General features: G+C 40.3%; 1 protein-coding gene across 1 annotated transcript in view; it reads left to right on the top strand.

The window, feature by feature from the left end:
- kif11 (kinesin family member 11) overlaps positions 1–17,437 on the top strand; it is a 39,439-nt gene extending 22,002 nt beyond the window's left edge. Inside the window, exons 15-23 of the mRNA XM_073027479.1 lie at positions 1,401–1,608; positions 1,718–1,890; positions 4,352–4,477; positions 5,375–5,652; positions 8,664–8,943; positions 9,273–9,495; positions 10,702–10,859; positions 15,139–15,243; positions 17,015–17,437. Coding sequence (XP_072883580.1) covers positions 1,401–1,608; positions 1,718–1,890; positions 4,352–4,477; positions 5,375–5,652; positions 8,664–8,943; positions 9,273–9,495; positions 10,702–10,859; positions 15,139–15,243; positions 17,015–17,134 — 1,671 coding nt within the window. The 3' untranslated portion in view covers positions 17,135–17,437. The remainder of the gene's footprint in view (positions 1–1,400; positions 1,609–1,717; positions 1,891–4,351; positions 4,478–5,374; positions 5,653–8,663; positions 8,944–9,272; positions 9,496–10,701; positions 10,860–15,138; positions 15,244–17,014) is intronic.
- Positions 17,438–17,681: the final 244 nt, after the last annotated feature.

Genomic DNA, 17,681 nt, shown 5'->3' with positions numbered 1-17,681 from the left:
TCTTTTAAGAGACTTTTGGATAGGTACATGGAGCTTAGAAAAATAGAGGGCTATGGGAAGTCTAGACATTTCTAAGGTAGGGACATGTTCGGCACAACTTTGTGGGCTGAATGGCCTGTATTGTGCTGTAGGTTTTCTATGTTTCTAAATATTTATCTCTTTTCAGCCATTCTTGAGGTATATACCCAAAACATATGGTCTTACTTTCTAAGGGTATTTCACATTTAAAAATGTCTTGTCGGGCATTGTGTATCCCACTCCAATAGTCTTTGATAATGGGGCAATCCCAGAAAATAAGGTAACATGAGGAAATCTGCAGATGCTGGAAATTCAAGCAACACACACAAAATGCTGGTGGAACGCAGCAGGCCAGGCAGCATCAATAGGAAGAAGTGCAGTCGGCGTTTCGGTCCGAGAGCTGACATGACAAAGGGTCTCAGCCCAAAACGTCGACTGTACTTCTTCCTATCGATGCTGCCTGGCCTGCTGTGTTCCATCAGCATTTTGTGTGTGTTGCCAGAAAATATGCTTATGGTTTGCATTTTGATTTCCACAATCTCTCCAGCAAACAAGGAGGTTACTATCATAATGTGCTGATGGTTGGAGATGCTCACATCCTGCCTGAAACTGGAATGTCCCACAGAGTCAGCAGTGAGATTCTGTTTTAAATTCGGTACAGGGAGAAGTGAAACGTGCACTTTACCGTCCACTGTGTCACACTCTCACCGTTCTCCTCTACATTCCCTCCCTGAGCACGACACGTTGACATCTGACCTCAGTCTTATCGTGTATATTTATATGATCTTTTCAATTACAACAGAATGACCAGTGTTGTGCTTGGGGCACAGATTCTCTCCTCTGATTTCTGAGTCTTTACATTATTCTGGCTGGTAGTTCAATGAACAGAATTTATTTGATAAAACAGAGGTTGACTACACCACCAGCTGAGCAAGGCCTTGAGTATTTTATCATCATATTAAATGCAATGATTAAGTTGGTATCCATTTTAATAACTATTTTAAAGTTTCCTTGCAGCTACAGTATTTTTGTGTGATACACATACTGCTACTGTTTGCCACATTGAAGAAGTTACTGTTTGATTTTAAAATCTTAAGAGATATTTTATGTATTATCAATTTGACACAGGCACTGGATTACTGTCATTAAGTTTTACCTCAGGACTTGTCTTGAGCCCTTTTTGATCACCTACCCTCATATCATCTTCGGCTTATGTCAATCATTTCTTTGTCTGATTTATAGTCTGGTTAAGCACTGAGACAAGGTAATGTGAAATGCTTTATAAGTACATGGGGCGCTTTTGTTAGCCACTTCACTTTCTTTTTCTCCCCCAGATGTTTTATTATTATTATTATTATTATAAATTTGTTCACTTCTTTCAGTTGTTGCAGGTGGTTGAAGTGAGTACAAGAGATGTGTCTGGTCTTCATGATAAACTTGACCGTAAAACAAACGTCGAATTTCATAACTATAAGGTTCAGGAGGCCTTTCTAAACCAGATGAATGACCTGTTCACTGAAATGCAGACGAAGACGGAGAAAGCCCGTGTTAGGCAGTGGCAAATGCTAGATTTCTATGCAAAGTCAGTAGGTAAGTTTTGGATTTCAAACATTTTTTTTTGCTTAATTCATAAGTGGCTGCTTATTACAAAATAAATCTTCTGTCCTTCTTGGCTTAAGTATTTTAAAAATATTTTCAGGTGACCTCGTGGGTTCAAATGCCCGTGCATTAAATTCTGTCATGTCATCAACGGCTGCTGCATATTCAGCGATGAAGGCTGTGGTGTCTTCTGACGTATCACAAGGTCTTCAGGAGTTGTTGAAACAAGAGAGTATGACTGAGCAGTCACTAAATTGCATACAGAAGGCACTGGTAAGTTCCTACGAAGAGTGGAGGAAGGAAGTAGTAGTTAGTTACAATGTGGCAGAGTTTGTTTCAAAATCCTCCCTTCTATACCTTTTCTAAGCCTCCTTTCCACTTTTCTCCAGAACAGACTTTTTGTCCCAGAATGGCTGGGGAACCTTTGTTTCATTCAAATGCCTCCTGTACATTGGCTGACCATTCAATCATATAAAGTGTAGTTTTGGTTTCACCAGCCTCCTTAATGAGGTTCCACTGATTGTTATGAGATAGTGATCAACGTCTGAGCCACCTATAGATGGGAGAGCACCAAATCACTGAGAGAATATAAGCATATGCTTTGGTGTAAAAAGCCAGACTGTGTCGGTGTTGCAGCCCTGTTTCCAGTACTTTAAAACACAAACAAGGCTTTTCCCCCACTCATCTCACTGCTTAGAAAGTTTCAGGTGCCTGAAAATTGATTCTGTCCTGTTTGAATACTCTAAATTGGGGTTATCCAAGGATCGTATCCTTGCACATATTTAGATTTGCTATTATACAAAGGTACTAAATGCAGTCTTTTTCAAGTCACTAGACCTGGAAAAGTCAAGGTACACATTTGCTGAATAAGGAAGTTTGGGCAACATTGCCCTGAAGTTTCCAGGATGAGATTAGATTGCCAGGGCTTGTGGGTGTCTATGACAGTAGTTATCAACTAAATATGCTGCTCTTGTTCCAAGCTTTCTTTAATTCGAGTTGCCATACATTGGTGTAAGTTCTTTTAAGACCTATTTAAACATTTTCCTTTAACTGCCTTTCTTTTGTGTAAGAAATATCCTGCATATGATCCTACATATATTTCCCAGAATGTTGTGAGACTGCTTCCACCTGAAACCAAATTCCATCTTTTCTTTTGTTTGCTACAATGAATGAATTTGTGTTATTGCAGAATGCAGGTAGTAGAATGATGGTGTTGTGATTGTAACTCAGTTGCCCTGCAGATTTGTCTGAATGGTTCTACTTGGCTCAGCAGTCCAAGCTATGTGTCTGAATAAGTACATTTTTTGGTAATTATTATATTTTTTAAATCTATGGCTGCTGCATGTGGGGTGGGTAGTTAATGGAGCTGTGAGAACTGGTTCATAAGAGCTTTTTAAGTGTTGCAGTGCAGTGCGTGGCGGGGGGAGCTACACGCACGCGCACTGGGCAGAAAGAACGGAACTAAAGCCCCGCAAACCAGAAACAATCTCTCAACAGTATTTGTGTATTTATTTGTCTTTTTTTTCTTTCGGGATCTGCTGGGAAAGCCTCAAAGATCGACCAGTCAATCGCGATTGACGGGTTGGCGACCACTTCACTGGACCTAGAAAAAGTAAAAAAATACACATTTGTTGAATAAGGAAGTTTGGCCAACATTGGCCTGAACTTTTCAGGGTGAGATTAGTTTACCAGGGCTTGTGGAAAGGAGTTATCATTTAAACATGTTGCTCTTGTTCCATTCTTCCATTGAGTTGCAGAACATTCATAGCCATACATTGATGGAAGTTTTTTTTTAAAAATCTTTTTTTTTCCAGCTGCCTTTTGTTTTGTGTGACAAGTATTCTGCATATGAATCGTCCATGCATTTTTCTCCCAAATGGAAACAAATACTATCTTTTCCTGTGTTGGTTACAGTGAATGAATTTGTGTTATTTCAGGGCATATGCATAGTACTGTATTGTCAATGTGGACTGGAGAGTGGGAGAAAACCATGTTGGGAATGGCAAGAGTGGAGTGCGACAGAAGGGTTGTGGGATAGGTGGCAGCGGAGGAGTGCCAGCGGCAGAGGGAGGCGCAGGTGCAGACACATCCAGCCTGAGGTACCAGGCGGCATCATTAGATTCCAAAAACCTGGTTTATTGATCGTTACAGAATGTCTCCCTGATGCTTCCTACTCCCTCCCCGCTCTTCCCATTTTTTTCAACTAGGATTCCCCTCTCCCATTCAGCCCACCATAGAGATTCTATATCAGATGAGGCTGATCATCACCCACGTGGTTTTGTGGCAGCAGGACAATGCAATACATAAAATTATTACAGTACTGTGCAAAAGTCTTTGGCACCGTAGATATAATATGATTTTATTCTCTAAGACTTTTGCTGAGTATGTAGTTTTGGTGTGTTTTGATTATAACTCACTTGTCCTGCAGATTTGTCTGAATGGTCTTTTAAGAGATTCTTAGATAGATACATGGAGCTTAGGAAAATAGAGGGCTATGTGCTAGGGAAATTCTAGGCAGTTTCTGGAGCGGATTACATGCACGGCACAACATTATGGGCCGAAGGGCCTGTAATGCGCTGTCGACATCTACGTTCTATGTTTTACTTGTCTGAATCAACATGTTTTGGGTCCTTTTTTATGTATGGTTAATTAGCATTTGGGGCCGGTAGACAGCGGAGTTGCGATTACTGTTTTATGGTTTATAAGAGTTTTTTCTAAGTCTCTCTGTTTTCAGGTCGACCACAAGCAAGAAATGGAAAAGAAGTTCAAGCAGAATTTAAAGCCCATGATTATCAGCATATTAGAACTGAATAATTGTCTCAAACTGAACTTTGAGACATACTCTGGAATGGCAAAGAAGGTGACTAATATTTTGTTCTGTATCTGTTTAATAAAATGAGATTTTCTCTTTCCTTTCATCTATCTTCACTTCTCCCTTTTTTTAAAAAAAGGATATTTTTGCAGATACTGAAAGCTTACCATTTTAGAAATATTCTTGCTGCTAACACACCTGTCAAAGTAAATTTTATTACCAATGTACATACGTTACCATATACTACCTTGAGATTCACTTTCTTGCAGGAATTTATGGGAAAATAAAAGTACAATAGAATTTATGAAAAACTAAGCATTAAGGCTGACCAAGAACCAATGTGTAAAAATAAATAATACTAGAACTTAAGTTGTAATGTACTTAATATTAATGATCAATTATTTCAAAGGTACATTTAATGTCAGAGAAATGTATACATATACATCCTGAAATGCTTTTTCTTCGCAAACATCCACAAAAACCGAGAAGTGCCCCAAAGAATGAATGACAGTTAAATGTTAGAAACCAAAAGCAAAGATCCCCCTCTCCCACCAAAATGCATCGGCACCCACCAACAAGCACTCAAGCGTACAGCAAAGACACAGACCTACAGTACCCCAAAGTCTACTTGATCACCTGGTATTTGAAATACCACAGTGCCTGTCTCTGTGGCTGTCTCTCTCTGAGAATTATTTGCTATAAAACTGGTGTTTTGCAGGACACATTTTGAGCTGGTGGATTCAGGTTCAATGCAACGTGATGGCTTCATGTTGCTTTGTACTTTTTTTATTTACCAGAGTTGAATGTTAATGCAAACCAAAAACAAAATGAAGCCAGATCATGACACTGAGTTTATTTCTTTTATTTACTTCTTTACATCAACGCTGCTTTTAACTGTGCTGTTACTTCATGTACACTGACAGTTTTGGTTTCTATTTGTTTCAGATGGAAGTTATGAAAATGGAAACCGATGCATTTTTTAGTCAACACAGCAAAAGACTTAAACAGATGCAAGAGAGCACTGGCAGTGCTCTGGGTGTAATCCAAAATGAGAATGAGGAACTGAGGAAACAACTACAAAAGTCACAGGAAGACATCATTTCAAATCTACAAACACAGTTTGATCTGTTAGTTCATCAAACTCAGAAGAGTTTTAATAGTCTTCTAACTCAGAATGGAAACGTACAACATTCACTGAATACGCTTCAGGAAAATGTGCATTTGTAAGTACCTGGGTTGTACTATTCACTGTTCAGTATTTCATTATTATCAGCCTTGTAAAAATGCACAAGTTTGACACTTTGTTTTGATTCTGACAGCAGCTTTCATGCCTGTTTTAAATGTTGGAAATTCTCAAAATTCTTTACAGTTTTGCACTTTGATAATTCAAAGAATAGTTCCTCACTGACGATTAACACTGGCACACCTCGGGTGTGTGTTTAGCCCATTGCTCTACTCCCTTTATACCCATGACTGTGGCTAGGTGTAGCTCAAATACCATCTATAAATTTGCTGATTGTCACACCTCACTATCAGGCATGGGTAAGCATGTCCAATGAGGCTCACCAGTTTGGGTAAACCGCAACAGCACGTTAGTACAAAGGGTTCTTATTTAGTGCCAGGAGCAAAAAGTTGCCGAAAAGTTGTGGGAAAAAAAAAAAGATATTTACAAGTACATAAATGAAAAACAACATGCATGTACAAAAATGTACAACTATACAGAGGCTTCCTCCAGGACACACTTTGTCTTTAACTTTCCAATATAACTATTCACCGACCTTCACACCTCCAACTGGTCACCACTCCCGTGACTGTGCAAGAGATGATAGGGGTGCTCCTCTCTGGGTGTTAATATATGCTGGGCCAGCTGTGCCGTGACCAGTCCATTGGAGGGCTTGTGTTCTTGGACCCGGGTATGAACATCCCCCAGCAAGACCTGCAGCAACTGCTTAAGGATGATGAATTCCCCCATCTCTTCCTTGCTATGGACCTCTGGCCTTATCAGCTGGCACAGACCTCCCCCGGAACCTGTCAATAGGTCTCTGGCGACGTGTCGAATTTTGCCTGGTGCACCTCCTTCAGACCAGAGTAACAGCTGGACCTATCCTCATCTGTGGCTGAGAGTCAGGAGAGGGAGGAGTCAACATGCCCACGCCTCCAGGGGCCTCCCCCATTTCCTGGCCAGCCGTTCGAACCACAGGAGATGATTCTCGGTATATTCTCCCTCTCGGAAGGCTGGCATCTTGGTTTCTGACTGGTAGGCAAAATCTCCATGCCTTGGCTCAGATGAAGGAGAGGGTGCAGGCACCTGCTGTGTCTGTGATGGCTGGTCCTGCGTACCTGGAGGCCCAGATAACAGAGCACCAGCATGCTCTCCAAGGGGTTTGGAGACGCTATGAACCTTGGCGTTCCCAGTGCACTGGGTGCTCCCGGGTTAACACTTGTCTCTGGTGCTGGAGCCCTGTGCAGGCTTGTTTGTAGTTCTCGGAACTCCTACATTAGGTTTTCTTTTCCCCCTAGGCCTGCTGTGTGGAGACTTTGCCTGCTGGTCAGAACCCAAGATATTAGCCTTCCATCAGGAAGGAAGAAGATGTAGAGAATTATCTCCTGCAGTTCAAACGGCTGGCCGAGACTTGGAGGGAGGCCCCTGGAGGTGTGGCATGTTGACTCCTCCCTCTCCTGACTGGTAGAGCGTTGGACTGATGGGTCCTGCTGTCACCCTGAGCTGAAAGAGGAGCGTCTGACAAAATTCGACATACCGCCAGAGAGCTGTGGACTGAAGTTCCGGGGGATGTCTGTGCCAGCTGATAAGGCCGGACCTCCATAGCAAGGAAGAGATGGGGGAATTCATCATCCTTAAGCAGCTGCTGCAGGTCTTGCTGGGGGATGTTCATACCCGGGTCCAAGAACACAAGCCCTCCAATGGACTGGTCACGGCACAGCTGGCCCAGCATATATTAACACCCGGAGAGGAGCACCCCTATCATCTCTTGCACAGTCACGGGAGTGGTGACCACTTGGAGCTGTGGAGGTCAGAGCTGATGGTCAGCGAATAGTTATTTTGGAAAGTTAAAGACAGTGTGTCTTGGAGAAAGCCTCTGTATATTTGTACATGTGTGCACATACATGTTTTTTCATTTGTGTACCTGTAAATTTTTTCTTCTTCTCAACTTTTGCATTTTTTTTCCTCCTGGCACTAAATCAAACCCCTTTGTACTAACATGCTGTTGCAGTTTACCATCTTTTTTCCCCAACTGGTGACCCTCGTCGGGCATGCTTGCCCACACCTGATAGCAAGGTGTGACGATGATACATCGTTGTTGGTAGAATCTCAGATGGAGATGAGTGGGCGTACAGGAGCGAGATATACTAGCTAGTTGAATGATGTCACAGCAAGAATCTTGCACTCAATGTCAGTAAGATGAGAGAGCTGATGGTGGATTTTGGGAAGCATAAAAGACGGGAACATGAACCAGTCCTTGTAGAGAGATCAGAAGTGGAGAGAGTGAGTAATTTCAAGTCGCTGGGTGTAAAGATTTCTGAGGATCTAACCTGGTCCCAACATATCAATGCAGCTATATAGAAGGAAAAACAGCGGCTGCATTTCATTTGGAGTTGAAGAGATTTGGTTTGTCAACTAAAACACTCAAACCGTGGAAAGCATTCTGACAGGCTGCAACACTATCTGGTATGGACGGTGGGTGGGGGGGGGGGGCGCGGTGTGGGCTACTGCACAGGACCGAAAGAAGCTACAGAAGGTTGTGGAATTGGTCAGCTCCATCTTGAGTATGAGCCTCCATAGTACCGAAAATGCCTTTAAGGAGCGGTGCCTCAGAAAGGTGACGTCCATTATTAAGGACTCCCATCAGCCAGGGCACGCCCTCTTCTTATTGTTACCATCAGGAAGGGGATACAGAAGCCTGAAGGCACACAATCAGTGATTCACAAACAGGGAATTCCCCTCTGCCATACAGTTCCTAAATGGACACTGAACTTGTGAACACTACCTCACCTTTTTAATATATATTTCTATTTTTGCACCTTTTTAATCTATTCAATCTACGGATATATACTTGTTTATTTATTTATCTTTCTATCTTATCATATATTGCATTGAACTGCTGCTGCTAAGTTAACAAATTTCACAACATATGCTGGTGATAATAAACCTGATGCTGATTCATTTGCCTTACAACACAACTCACTTTATAAAATCATCTGTTTTATTTTCTAGTCAATCTGCAGATGTTATAGATGGTGCTACATCTCAACAAGGGAATCTCGTCACTTCTTTAGACGGTTTTGTAAATGAAATCAAAAGTGCGGCCTGTGAGGGGATAACGACTGCAGATAAACTGAATGTTGAGTGCCAGCAGCTTGGCTCCAACATGCAAGTCCTTTACCAGGAAAGCAGCCAGTGGTGTGAATCAACAGAGGGCACTGTTGACACGTTAAGTCAGGATCAAGAAGCTTTCTTTGACATTAACAAAAGGCAGCTGAGGAACTTGGTACAGGTAGGTGTTTATGCTGTGATTCCTTCCTGGCCTGCTTCACTGTGTCCAATCTCAAAAATCATCCCAATTCCCTCTTAGTAACGGTTGTATTTTGGAATGAAATTTTAAATAAAATATGTACTTTTAAGGTATTGACAATTAGAATGAGATTAATAAGAAAACGTACCTTTTTCATATTCTGAATCTGAATTTTACAATAGCTTTTGATCTGCTATTTAATGTTTTATTGTAACTAAACTTGTAAGGAATGGGTTGACATTACTCTAAAATTGACCTATTCTTGATTATTGCAAACAAGTCAAAATATATTGTGGTCTTCTTTTGCATAGACTATGAATGAGAATTGTGACCCCCATGTCACCAAGATCACAGAAGAGTTGAAAGGACGGTGTGACACAGAGGAGTCAATACTCTCCACCATACTTCAACAAGTTAATGATGATAAAGGGGAAATGACACAATGCTCAAAAGAGTTGACTGAACTAGAACGGGCAGGATTAGAACATGTTTTTAACTTTTTAAAAGATGAGCTCCGACAGGACGTTCCCACAGGTGAGATTAAATTCCTTTACTCAGTAAATGTAAATATTTAAAACTATTAAAAGGAGTGGTGGAGGAGAAAGTGTCTTCAATGAACAACATTTTTTGATAAAACTTAAGTTCTTGCAATTATCAAAGGGAATAAAATGAAAAATGCTGAAAACATTTATTAGGGAGGCAGTGTTTGTGGAATGTGGAAAGAGTTGAAATTTCAGATTCACCACCCTTTGTAGCTAAATTATCCTCTCTAACCATCATCATACTAATAAAATATTTTGTTTACAATTGTGCTGATTATCTGTGAAAGTAACTTGCTGGAACAACTTTTCTCAACTGAATATTATTTATATTGCTGTACATGGGAGTTAAAAAATTTGGAGGTCACCAGATAGCTGATAGTCTAGAAATGATAAAATCTTGCATATATATGATGCCTCATCTTTGTATTAAGTACCTTGAATACAATAACTTTATTTAGCACAATGGGCTCATGAATGTTTGAGACGAATGTCTGGTTGGACTGTTTACAGTGACTTTGACAGAGGAGAACTCCTTGTTTTATGGTTTTACTTATTATTTTACAATCTTTTATATTTGGCTTTTTAAAATTTAAAGCCAGCTACCCCGGTAAAGTAGTACTATACTGGAATAGATCCTTGATTATAGATTGCAAAGCTGTCATTGTTTGCCTTGAGTTTTATTATACCAGTGCTATCCTGCAACAGAGCAGTAGTCCCTGGGCTTAATGAAAAAGAAACTAGTTGTGTAGCCATTTTTTCCGGCAACGTATTTCAGAATACAGTACATCAGGCTCTGCAGTGCATAGAATCAAACTGCACTGAGATAACTGGCAGGGATTATCTGCTGCCTTGGGAACTGTTTCTTCTTCTTAAGGCATAGGCTGCCAACAGCAGCTCGCCTGAACCCTCAATCCTCGGCAGTCTTTCAAGATGTCCCCGCGCATAACCAATCATCGATCCCTCCTCTCCGAGGGATGAGGTCTTTGGAGCTTCTGTTGGTGTTGCTTTGGCTCTGGGTTTTTACAGGATGGGGTTGATGGCCCTGAGCTCAATCCTCCCCCTTTCTTAGCTGGGCATGGACCATGGGGGAAATCTTGGGAATTGTTTGGCAATAAGTAAAAGTGGGTGGGGTGGTACCATTTCATTGAGAAAGAACCAGTATGATTCTGCCCTGATGATAATTGCTTTTTAATTTTAGGTACCACTCCAAAGCGGAGAAATTATCTATATCCACACGTCCTCTCCAGAACAGAGCCACGCAATATCTTAATTGCTCAGCTCAAGATCCAACAGCAGGAACTGCAGAGCTCTCTGGCTGCTGCCACGTCCCTCCAAGAGGAAGTCATTCCTGAGGAGGTAAAGTGTCATTATAAAATGGCTTCTTGAAAGCACTAGCTCAGCCACTTCATTGCAATTCCAGCATATTGTGATTAGTGATCATTTAAGAACAAAATTCTTGTTTAGTTTGAACTAATGTAATAAGAGCAATGGCATGAGGGTGTGGTCCCAATTTGTGGCTCCATAATTTGGTCTTGATCTCACTGAATTAGATCCTCTTCTTGCTTTTTCTGCATTGAACAATCTTTCTATTATCTCTGATTATAAGACCCTAAGATATAGGAGCAGAAGTAGGCCATTCAGCTCAACGAGTCTGCTCTGCCATTCAGTCATGGGCTAATCCAATTCTTTTGGTCATCCCACTCCCCTGCCTTCACCTCATACCCTTTGATGCCCTGGCTAATCCAGAACCTATCTATCTCTGCCTTAAATACACCCATGACTTGGCCTCCACAGCCGCTCATGGCAACAAATTCCACAGATTTACCACCCTCTGACTGAAGTAATTTCTCTGCATCTCTGTTCTAAATGGACGTCCTTCAATCCTGAAGACGTGCTCTCTTGTCCTAGTACACCCTACCATGGAAAATAACTTTGCCATATCTAATCTGTTAAGTCCTTTTAACATTTGGAATGTTTCTATGAGATCCCCCCCCGCCCCATTCTCCTGAACTTCAGGGAATTCAGCCCAAGAGCTGCCAGACGTTCCTCATACGGTAACCCTTTCATTCCTGGAATCATTCTTGTGAATCTTCTCTGAACCCTCTCCAATGTCAGTATAACCTTTCTAAAATAAGGAGCCTAAAACTGCTCTCAGTACTCTAAGTGTGGTCTCACGAGTGCCTTATAGAGCCTCAAAATCACATCTCTGCTCTTACAGTCTATACCTCTAGAAATGAATGCCAACATTACATTCGCCGCCTTCACAACCGACTCAACCTGGAGGTTAACCTTTAGGGTATCTTGCACAAGGACTCTCAAGTCCCTTTGTATCTCTGCATTTTGAATTCTCTCCCCATCTAAATAATAGTCTGCCCATTTATTTCTTTCCCCCAAAATGCATGACCATACACTTTCCAACATTGTATTTCATTTGCCACTTCTTTGCCCATTCCCCTAAACTAGCCAAGTCTCTGCAGGCTCTCTGTTTCCTCAACACTACCCACTCCTCCACCTATCTTTGTATCATTGGTAAATTTAGCCACAAATCCATTAATACTGTAGTCCAAATCACTGACATACATCGTAAAAAGCAGCGGTCCCAATACTGACCCCTGTGGAACTCCACTGGTAACCGGCAGCCAGCCAGAATAGGATCCCTTTATTCCCACTCTCTGTTTTCTGCCGATCAGCCAATGCTCCAGCCATGCTAGTAACTTCCCTGTACAGGTTTCCCCCACTAGTCGAAGGTAGAGCATTCCTATGAGACGGTTTGTAAGCCAGAATGTCGTAAAGTGAATAAGCAATTACAATTTCTTAATATGGAAAAAATTTGTGAGTGTTCCCAGACCCAAAAAATAACCTACAAAATCATGCTAAATAACACACAAAGCCTAAAATAACAGTAACATATAATAAAGGCAGGAATGATATGATAAATACACAGCCTATATAAAGTAGAAATGCTTTTCTGCAATCATTGCAGCACTGTCTAGTGTAGTGAAAATCTCACTACGTAGCGTACAATCTCACTACGTAGCGCTACTAGCATAGCGGAAGCTCTCTCGGCAGAAGCACTCTCTCCAGTAACCTTTAAGCTATGAAGCTGCCAAATCAAACCAAATAACACATGAAAATACTCTGCCTATATTAAGTAGAAATAATGTATGTGCAGTGTAGTCTCACTTACCGGAATCGGGAAGACAGTGAGCACATTGATGATGGTGTGTTAGGCTGAGTCGTCGGAGGTTGGGGTGGTGGAAGTAGAGGAGAATGGGGTGTCATCTCATCGTCATTTGTTTCCATCAGGGCAGGCAGGTCACCTTCTTCTATGTCTGCCTGCCTTGATGTCGAAGGTTGAGGTTCATTGTCTGCTGTGGCTGATGTGGAAGGCTTGAAAAATGACAGTATGCTTGACTGCTTAGCCTCGCGCATTTTTCTATCATACAGTTCTTTGTAAGCACTCGAAACATCCTGCAAACAGCCCTAAACCTACATACTCTTTCAAGATTAAACTCATACTTTTCTGCAATCATTGCAGCGTTGTCCATTGCAGCGAAAATCTCACGCAATTGCTTCCCGTTCAGTTCTTGGACGATTTCACTTTCAGGCCATTCGTTACTGCGTTCGGTTTCAATTGTAATCCTTTCCTCTTACAATTGCATCAGCTCTTCATCTGTCAGTTTTCCATCAATCCACTCAAACAATAGACTTTCCATTTTATCCACTATTGGATGCTGACTAAAAGAGACCACTTTGTTATGAGCAGAACCAACAGTAACATCGGCAGCTTTCAAGATTCTTTCTCTCTGCGTATAAATAGTGTGAATGGTGGGCGCAGGCAAGTTCAATGTGTATACAATGTCCTTACTTCATTCACCATGATCGAAACTAATTATGTCTAGTTTTATGCTAAGTGTAACACCCTTATGAGCTCCTTTAGGCTTTTCCGATACCTTAGAACTCATCTCGCTAACAGATACACAAAATAAATCGACATAAAGCACAGATGTTCACAGGCACATATTTAAGCAATGCTGGCTAGAATACAATTCTGGAGGAGGAGCTCGGCAGCTCAGGGCGCCCGCTGTCTTTTTTCATAACAGTAAAAACTCTTCTGTTAACGAAAACAGGTAACTAATGTAGGTCTTTCGAAACAGCAAAGTGTCGTAAAGCGAATGTTTGATGGGGGGCCACCTGTAATTCCATGGGCTTTTTTCTTGCAAAGCAGCCTCATGTGTGGCACCTTGTCAAAGGCCTGAAAATCCAAGTATACCACATCTCCTTTGTCTGCCCTCAAAGAATTGCAGTAGGTTTGTCAGGCAGGATTTTCCTTTCAGGAAACTCTGCTGGCTTTGGCCTATCTTGTCATGTGCCTCCAGGTACTCCGTAATTTCATCCCTAACAATCAATTCGAACAACTTCCCAACCACTGATGTCAGTCTAACAGGTCTATAGTTTCCTTTCTGCTGCCTCCCACCCTTAAATAGCGAAGTCACATTTGAAGTTTTCCATTCATCTGTTACAATGCCAGAATCTATTGATTCCTGATAGATGATCATTAATGCCTCTGCAATCTCTCCGGGTGTATTCCATCAGGTCCAGGAGATTTATCCACCCTCAGACCTTAATAGGGAATCTGACTGGATTTTCTTATGCAGTACCTTGGAGGCTAGTGCTAAGCCACTAATCAAAGCTAATATACTTTTTAAACTCCTTTTTGTTTATTCAGAAGAAATATCTTTGACTAACATTATCTATTGTTTATTTTTGAAGTGCTAATTCCTTATTGGGTACAGTTCTTTGGTTGCCTAGTACCTTTCATTACTTGTCCCAACTTGGCAGGATTTTTGATCAAGTGGCTGTTGTAGTCCAGTCTTTATCAAATATAAAAATAGAGCCCAGACACTGTCTTCATCTAGGTAGGAGTAGAAACAGAGCTAGAGCTCCACAACGTCTTCCCTCCTCCCCAAAATAATAGAATAGAAATTGGATGCGGGAGGTTATTTAATGCTCCAGACTGTTACAGTCTCTGCAATTTTTTTTAGGTACTTGGCCCCATATAATCACTTCTGTGACCTTTATCTGTTCTATGTGGTCCAGTCATTAGATTAGGTTAGCCCTGTTTGCCACCTCGACAGTATTTCAGGCCGAGAGAAAATAAAGAATTTCTGTACCTTTGTTCATTTATAGAAAGATTCAATCCTTACATTTTTCCACTCCAAAACACTACAAAATGATTTCAGCTGTCCTAGCAATGAAGTTAGTTGCTGAAATCCAACTTCCATTCCATTACACTACCGTGTGGTGGTGATGACAGCTCACCTGAAGACATATTTGTTTGAACAAAATACTTCTATTTGTTTTCAATTGTTGCATCCTTGAACAAGCAGAAAGGTAAATTACAATTTTATTAAAAATTTGCTCAATGGATTTAACTAATACTGTGTGGGCCTTGGTTTAGTCGGTGTTTCCTGTGCCTGATAATGTTAAGTTGATGTAGAGCTGAATGTGAGAATTGGCCTTTTTTTTAAGCAGGCGTAGTTTGGAAGTGCTTTAGTGTATACTTTTTTTTTAAATTGCCGCAAATTTTAATGTTTGGATTTTAATTTGGATATCAAATTGCGGTTAATTTCAGGACACTGTGGAAAATGAACAAATGAGCACAAGTTATGAAAGCTCTGCCAGTGAGAAGCTGAGTAGTGAGGATTTCTGCTGTGGCGGTGGCGCCCCTTTCTTCCAGGTAAGCTATTCAACTTGTTACTGGCTTCATTTTCTTTTTTACGAAAAAGTAACAGAACCAGCCCATTTGTCTCTTATAGCTTGCTGTATCATTCAGTAATATCTTAGTTGTGTCAGATGCTGAACTACACTTTCTTGTGCTATCTTGTGAGCCCTCAATATCTAAAACTGATCTGACTTCCTCTTTAACTGTGCTCTATTCTCCAAGTTAATCTTGTGTTTTGAATGAAATGTGGCTGATCTCTAACTGTGAGACTGACCCTCTGAGATGTGGCCTTTCCACCTAAGGGGATTATTGTCTAGTAAGTATCCTGTTAAGCCCATTTAAAAAAAAAAACTTAGTTTCAGGCTGAGGTCCTCATAAATTTAAGGGATATTGTCTTACTCTACGCAATTATCAGACAAATGCTTCCCAAGAATCAGTCCAATTAATCTTTGTTGAAGTCCCTTCTAATTCAGGTATATCCCCCAATAAGGAAGAATCGAATGCATCACTCAATGTGTAGTCTCACTAACATTTAACTCCCATTTTGCATCTTCCTTGCAGTTTGTAAGGAAATTTACATTTGATGCACTCATCTAAGCTAATGATATGAAATTTTATGGCCAACGATGATCTACACCCTATCAGATTAAATTATCTATTTCTCACTTCTGGATACTGACCATTTTTAATATTGGAAAATTTGTTAATATTTTTCTGCCTTGCCCCACCCATCCATTAACAATTGTATTATCCTCTCAGGTGGCACTTTATTGACTGCAGTTTGGAAATCCAGATTAAGATGTAATCAGACATTATATTGTCTCAATTTACCCCCCCCCCCCCAGTCTATTTCAGAAATGTCAAAACTGAATTTATTGTCATGTGCATTGGTGCAATGAAAATCTTACTTGCAGCAGTACCACAGACATATAGCATCATATAAGCAGCATTCACAAGGATAAGATAGATACAAACTTTACAAGAACACAAAAAAAGTCAATTTTAGTGCAAGATGGTCATAGCATTACTAGCATGTCACAATCAACATTTGCCAGTTGGTTTAATGGTAACTGTAATTGCCTGGAAAGTGGGGATCTTTGGATATTGCCTCCTTAGGCATGTAAATATATAATAGCAAAATCTTTGGATTTTTGAAATAAAATATTTAAGTTAATAGTCCAAAGCATCCTGCCCCTAATAAAAATAATACTAGCATATAATGTTTTCCCAACTGTGTATTTGAGACTTGCTGGCCAATTGTTCCCTTTTTCCAGCAAATTCTGGAAAGTTGGAAAGAATTTGCTACTTAAGATCCAAATAATGGGTCATTAGTCATGGCATCTGTTCCCTTGGTCCTTTTTAATTTTTGTAGAAATGTATCTTGGATAATTTCTCCACTGCAAATGACTGAGTTTACTGAAATTAATTCCTCTTTCTTTGTAGATACTGTGTTCCTAATCATTTCTTAAAAGTCCTTTCTCTTAAGCTAAAAGGACATTAAGTACCTGTTTAATATCTCTTTCTTGGTTACAGTTTAAACTCATCTTTTCATTTTGCATATCTATAGATGCTCTTCATAACATAGATTGATTTAATGCCTGGTATTTAATTATCACTCATCTTACCTTAATGCTGTATATTAATGAGACTCTGACCACTAACTACAAAGAAGCAACATTATCTTAATTTTTGTAGTAAGTTGAACATCATGTTATTTTAAAATCAAAGCATTTTTGTCTGTGTACAGCAGATTAATAATTGTTGTTTTTATTTTCTCCTTTTGTAGCACAAGAAAAGCCACAAAAAAGACAAGGAAAACAAACATACTGCTAATGTTGACCAGTCAAAGTCCATGGAGGACAATTCAATAGCAAAATCTAAATTACCACTCCGGGTGCATAATTAATATTGCTACATTTCTGTCATTTTAATTGCATCTACAAATCAGGATTTGTTTTGTTCCTTTAAGTTTTGCTGTTTTATTTTTCAATGCTTTGAAATACTAATTTCTCTGTATACTGTATCACTTAGTCCTTGCCTCATTGTTGTTCAATCAATAAAATTTTCTTTCAATGTTCTTTTCTGTTTAAGCAATCTTCCTGCTCTCTGTCCCACTGCAACTGCTGGGTTGTTTAATTTTGTATCTGAATACCAGTGGTTCTTTTTTGGGTATGTACTTGAAGAAATAAATGCTCGAATATTCCAACAATCTCCTGTGTAAATGCAATCAACTATGCTTGGTGAAATTTCACTGTTATAGGTGTAAATTTTAAACAGAAACAAATAAAGTAACAGGACTAGAGCGTCATTGTCTGTTACTCTACTCCACACCTCTGCCAGAAGGAGAAGGGCCACGCAAAGGACAGAGCATGGCCACCTCATTCAGCAACTAAACCGATTTCTGAGGGGAACACACAAAATGCTGCAGGAACTCAGCAGGCCAGGCCACAGTT

This window comes from Hemitrygon akajei, chromosome 23 (assembly GCF_048418815.1).
Source record: "Hemitrygon akajei chromosome 23, sHemAka1.3, whole genome shotgun sequence".
Taxonomy (NCBI): Eukaryota; Metazoa; Chordata; class Chondrichthyes; order Myliobatiformes; family Dasyatidae; genus Hemitrygon; species Hemitrygon akajei.
The sequence above is the reverse complement of the archived record's forward strand: the minus strand, read 5'-3'. Positions and strand labels throughout refer to the sequence as shown.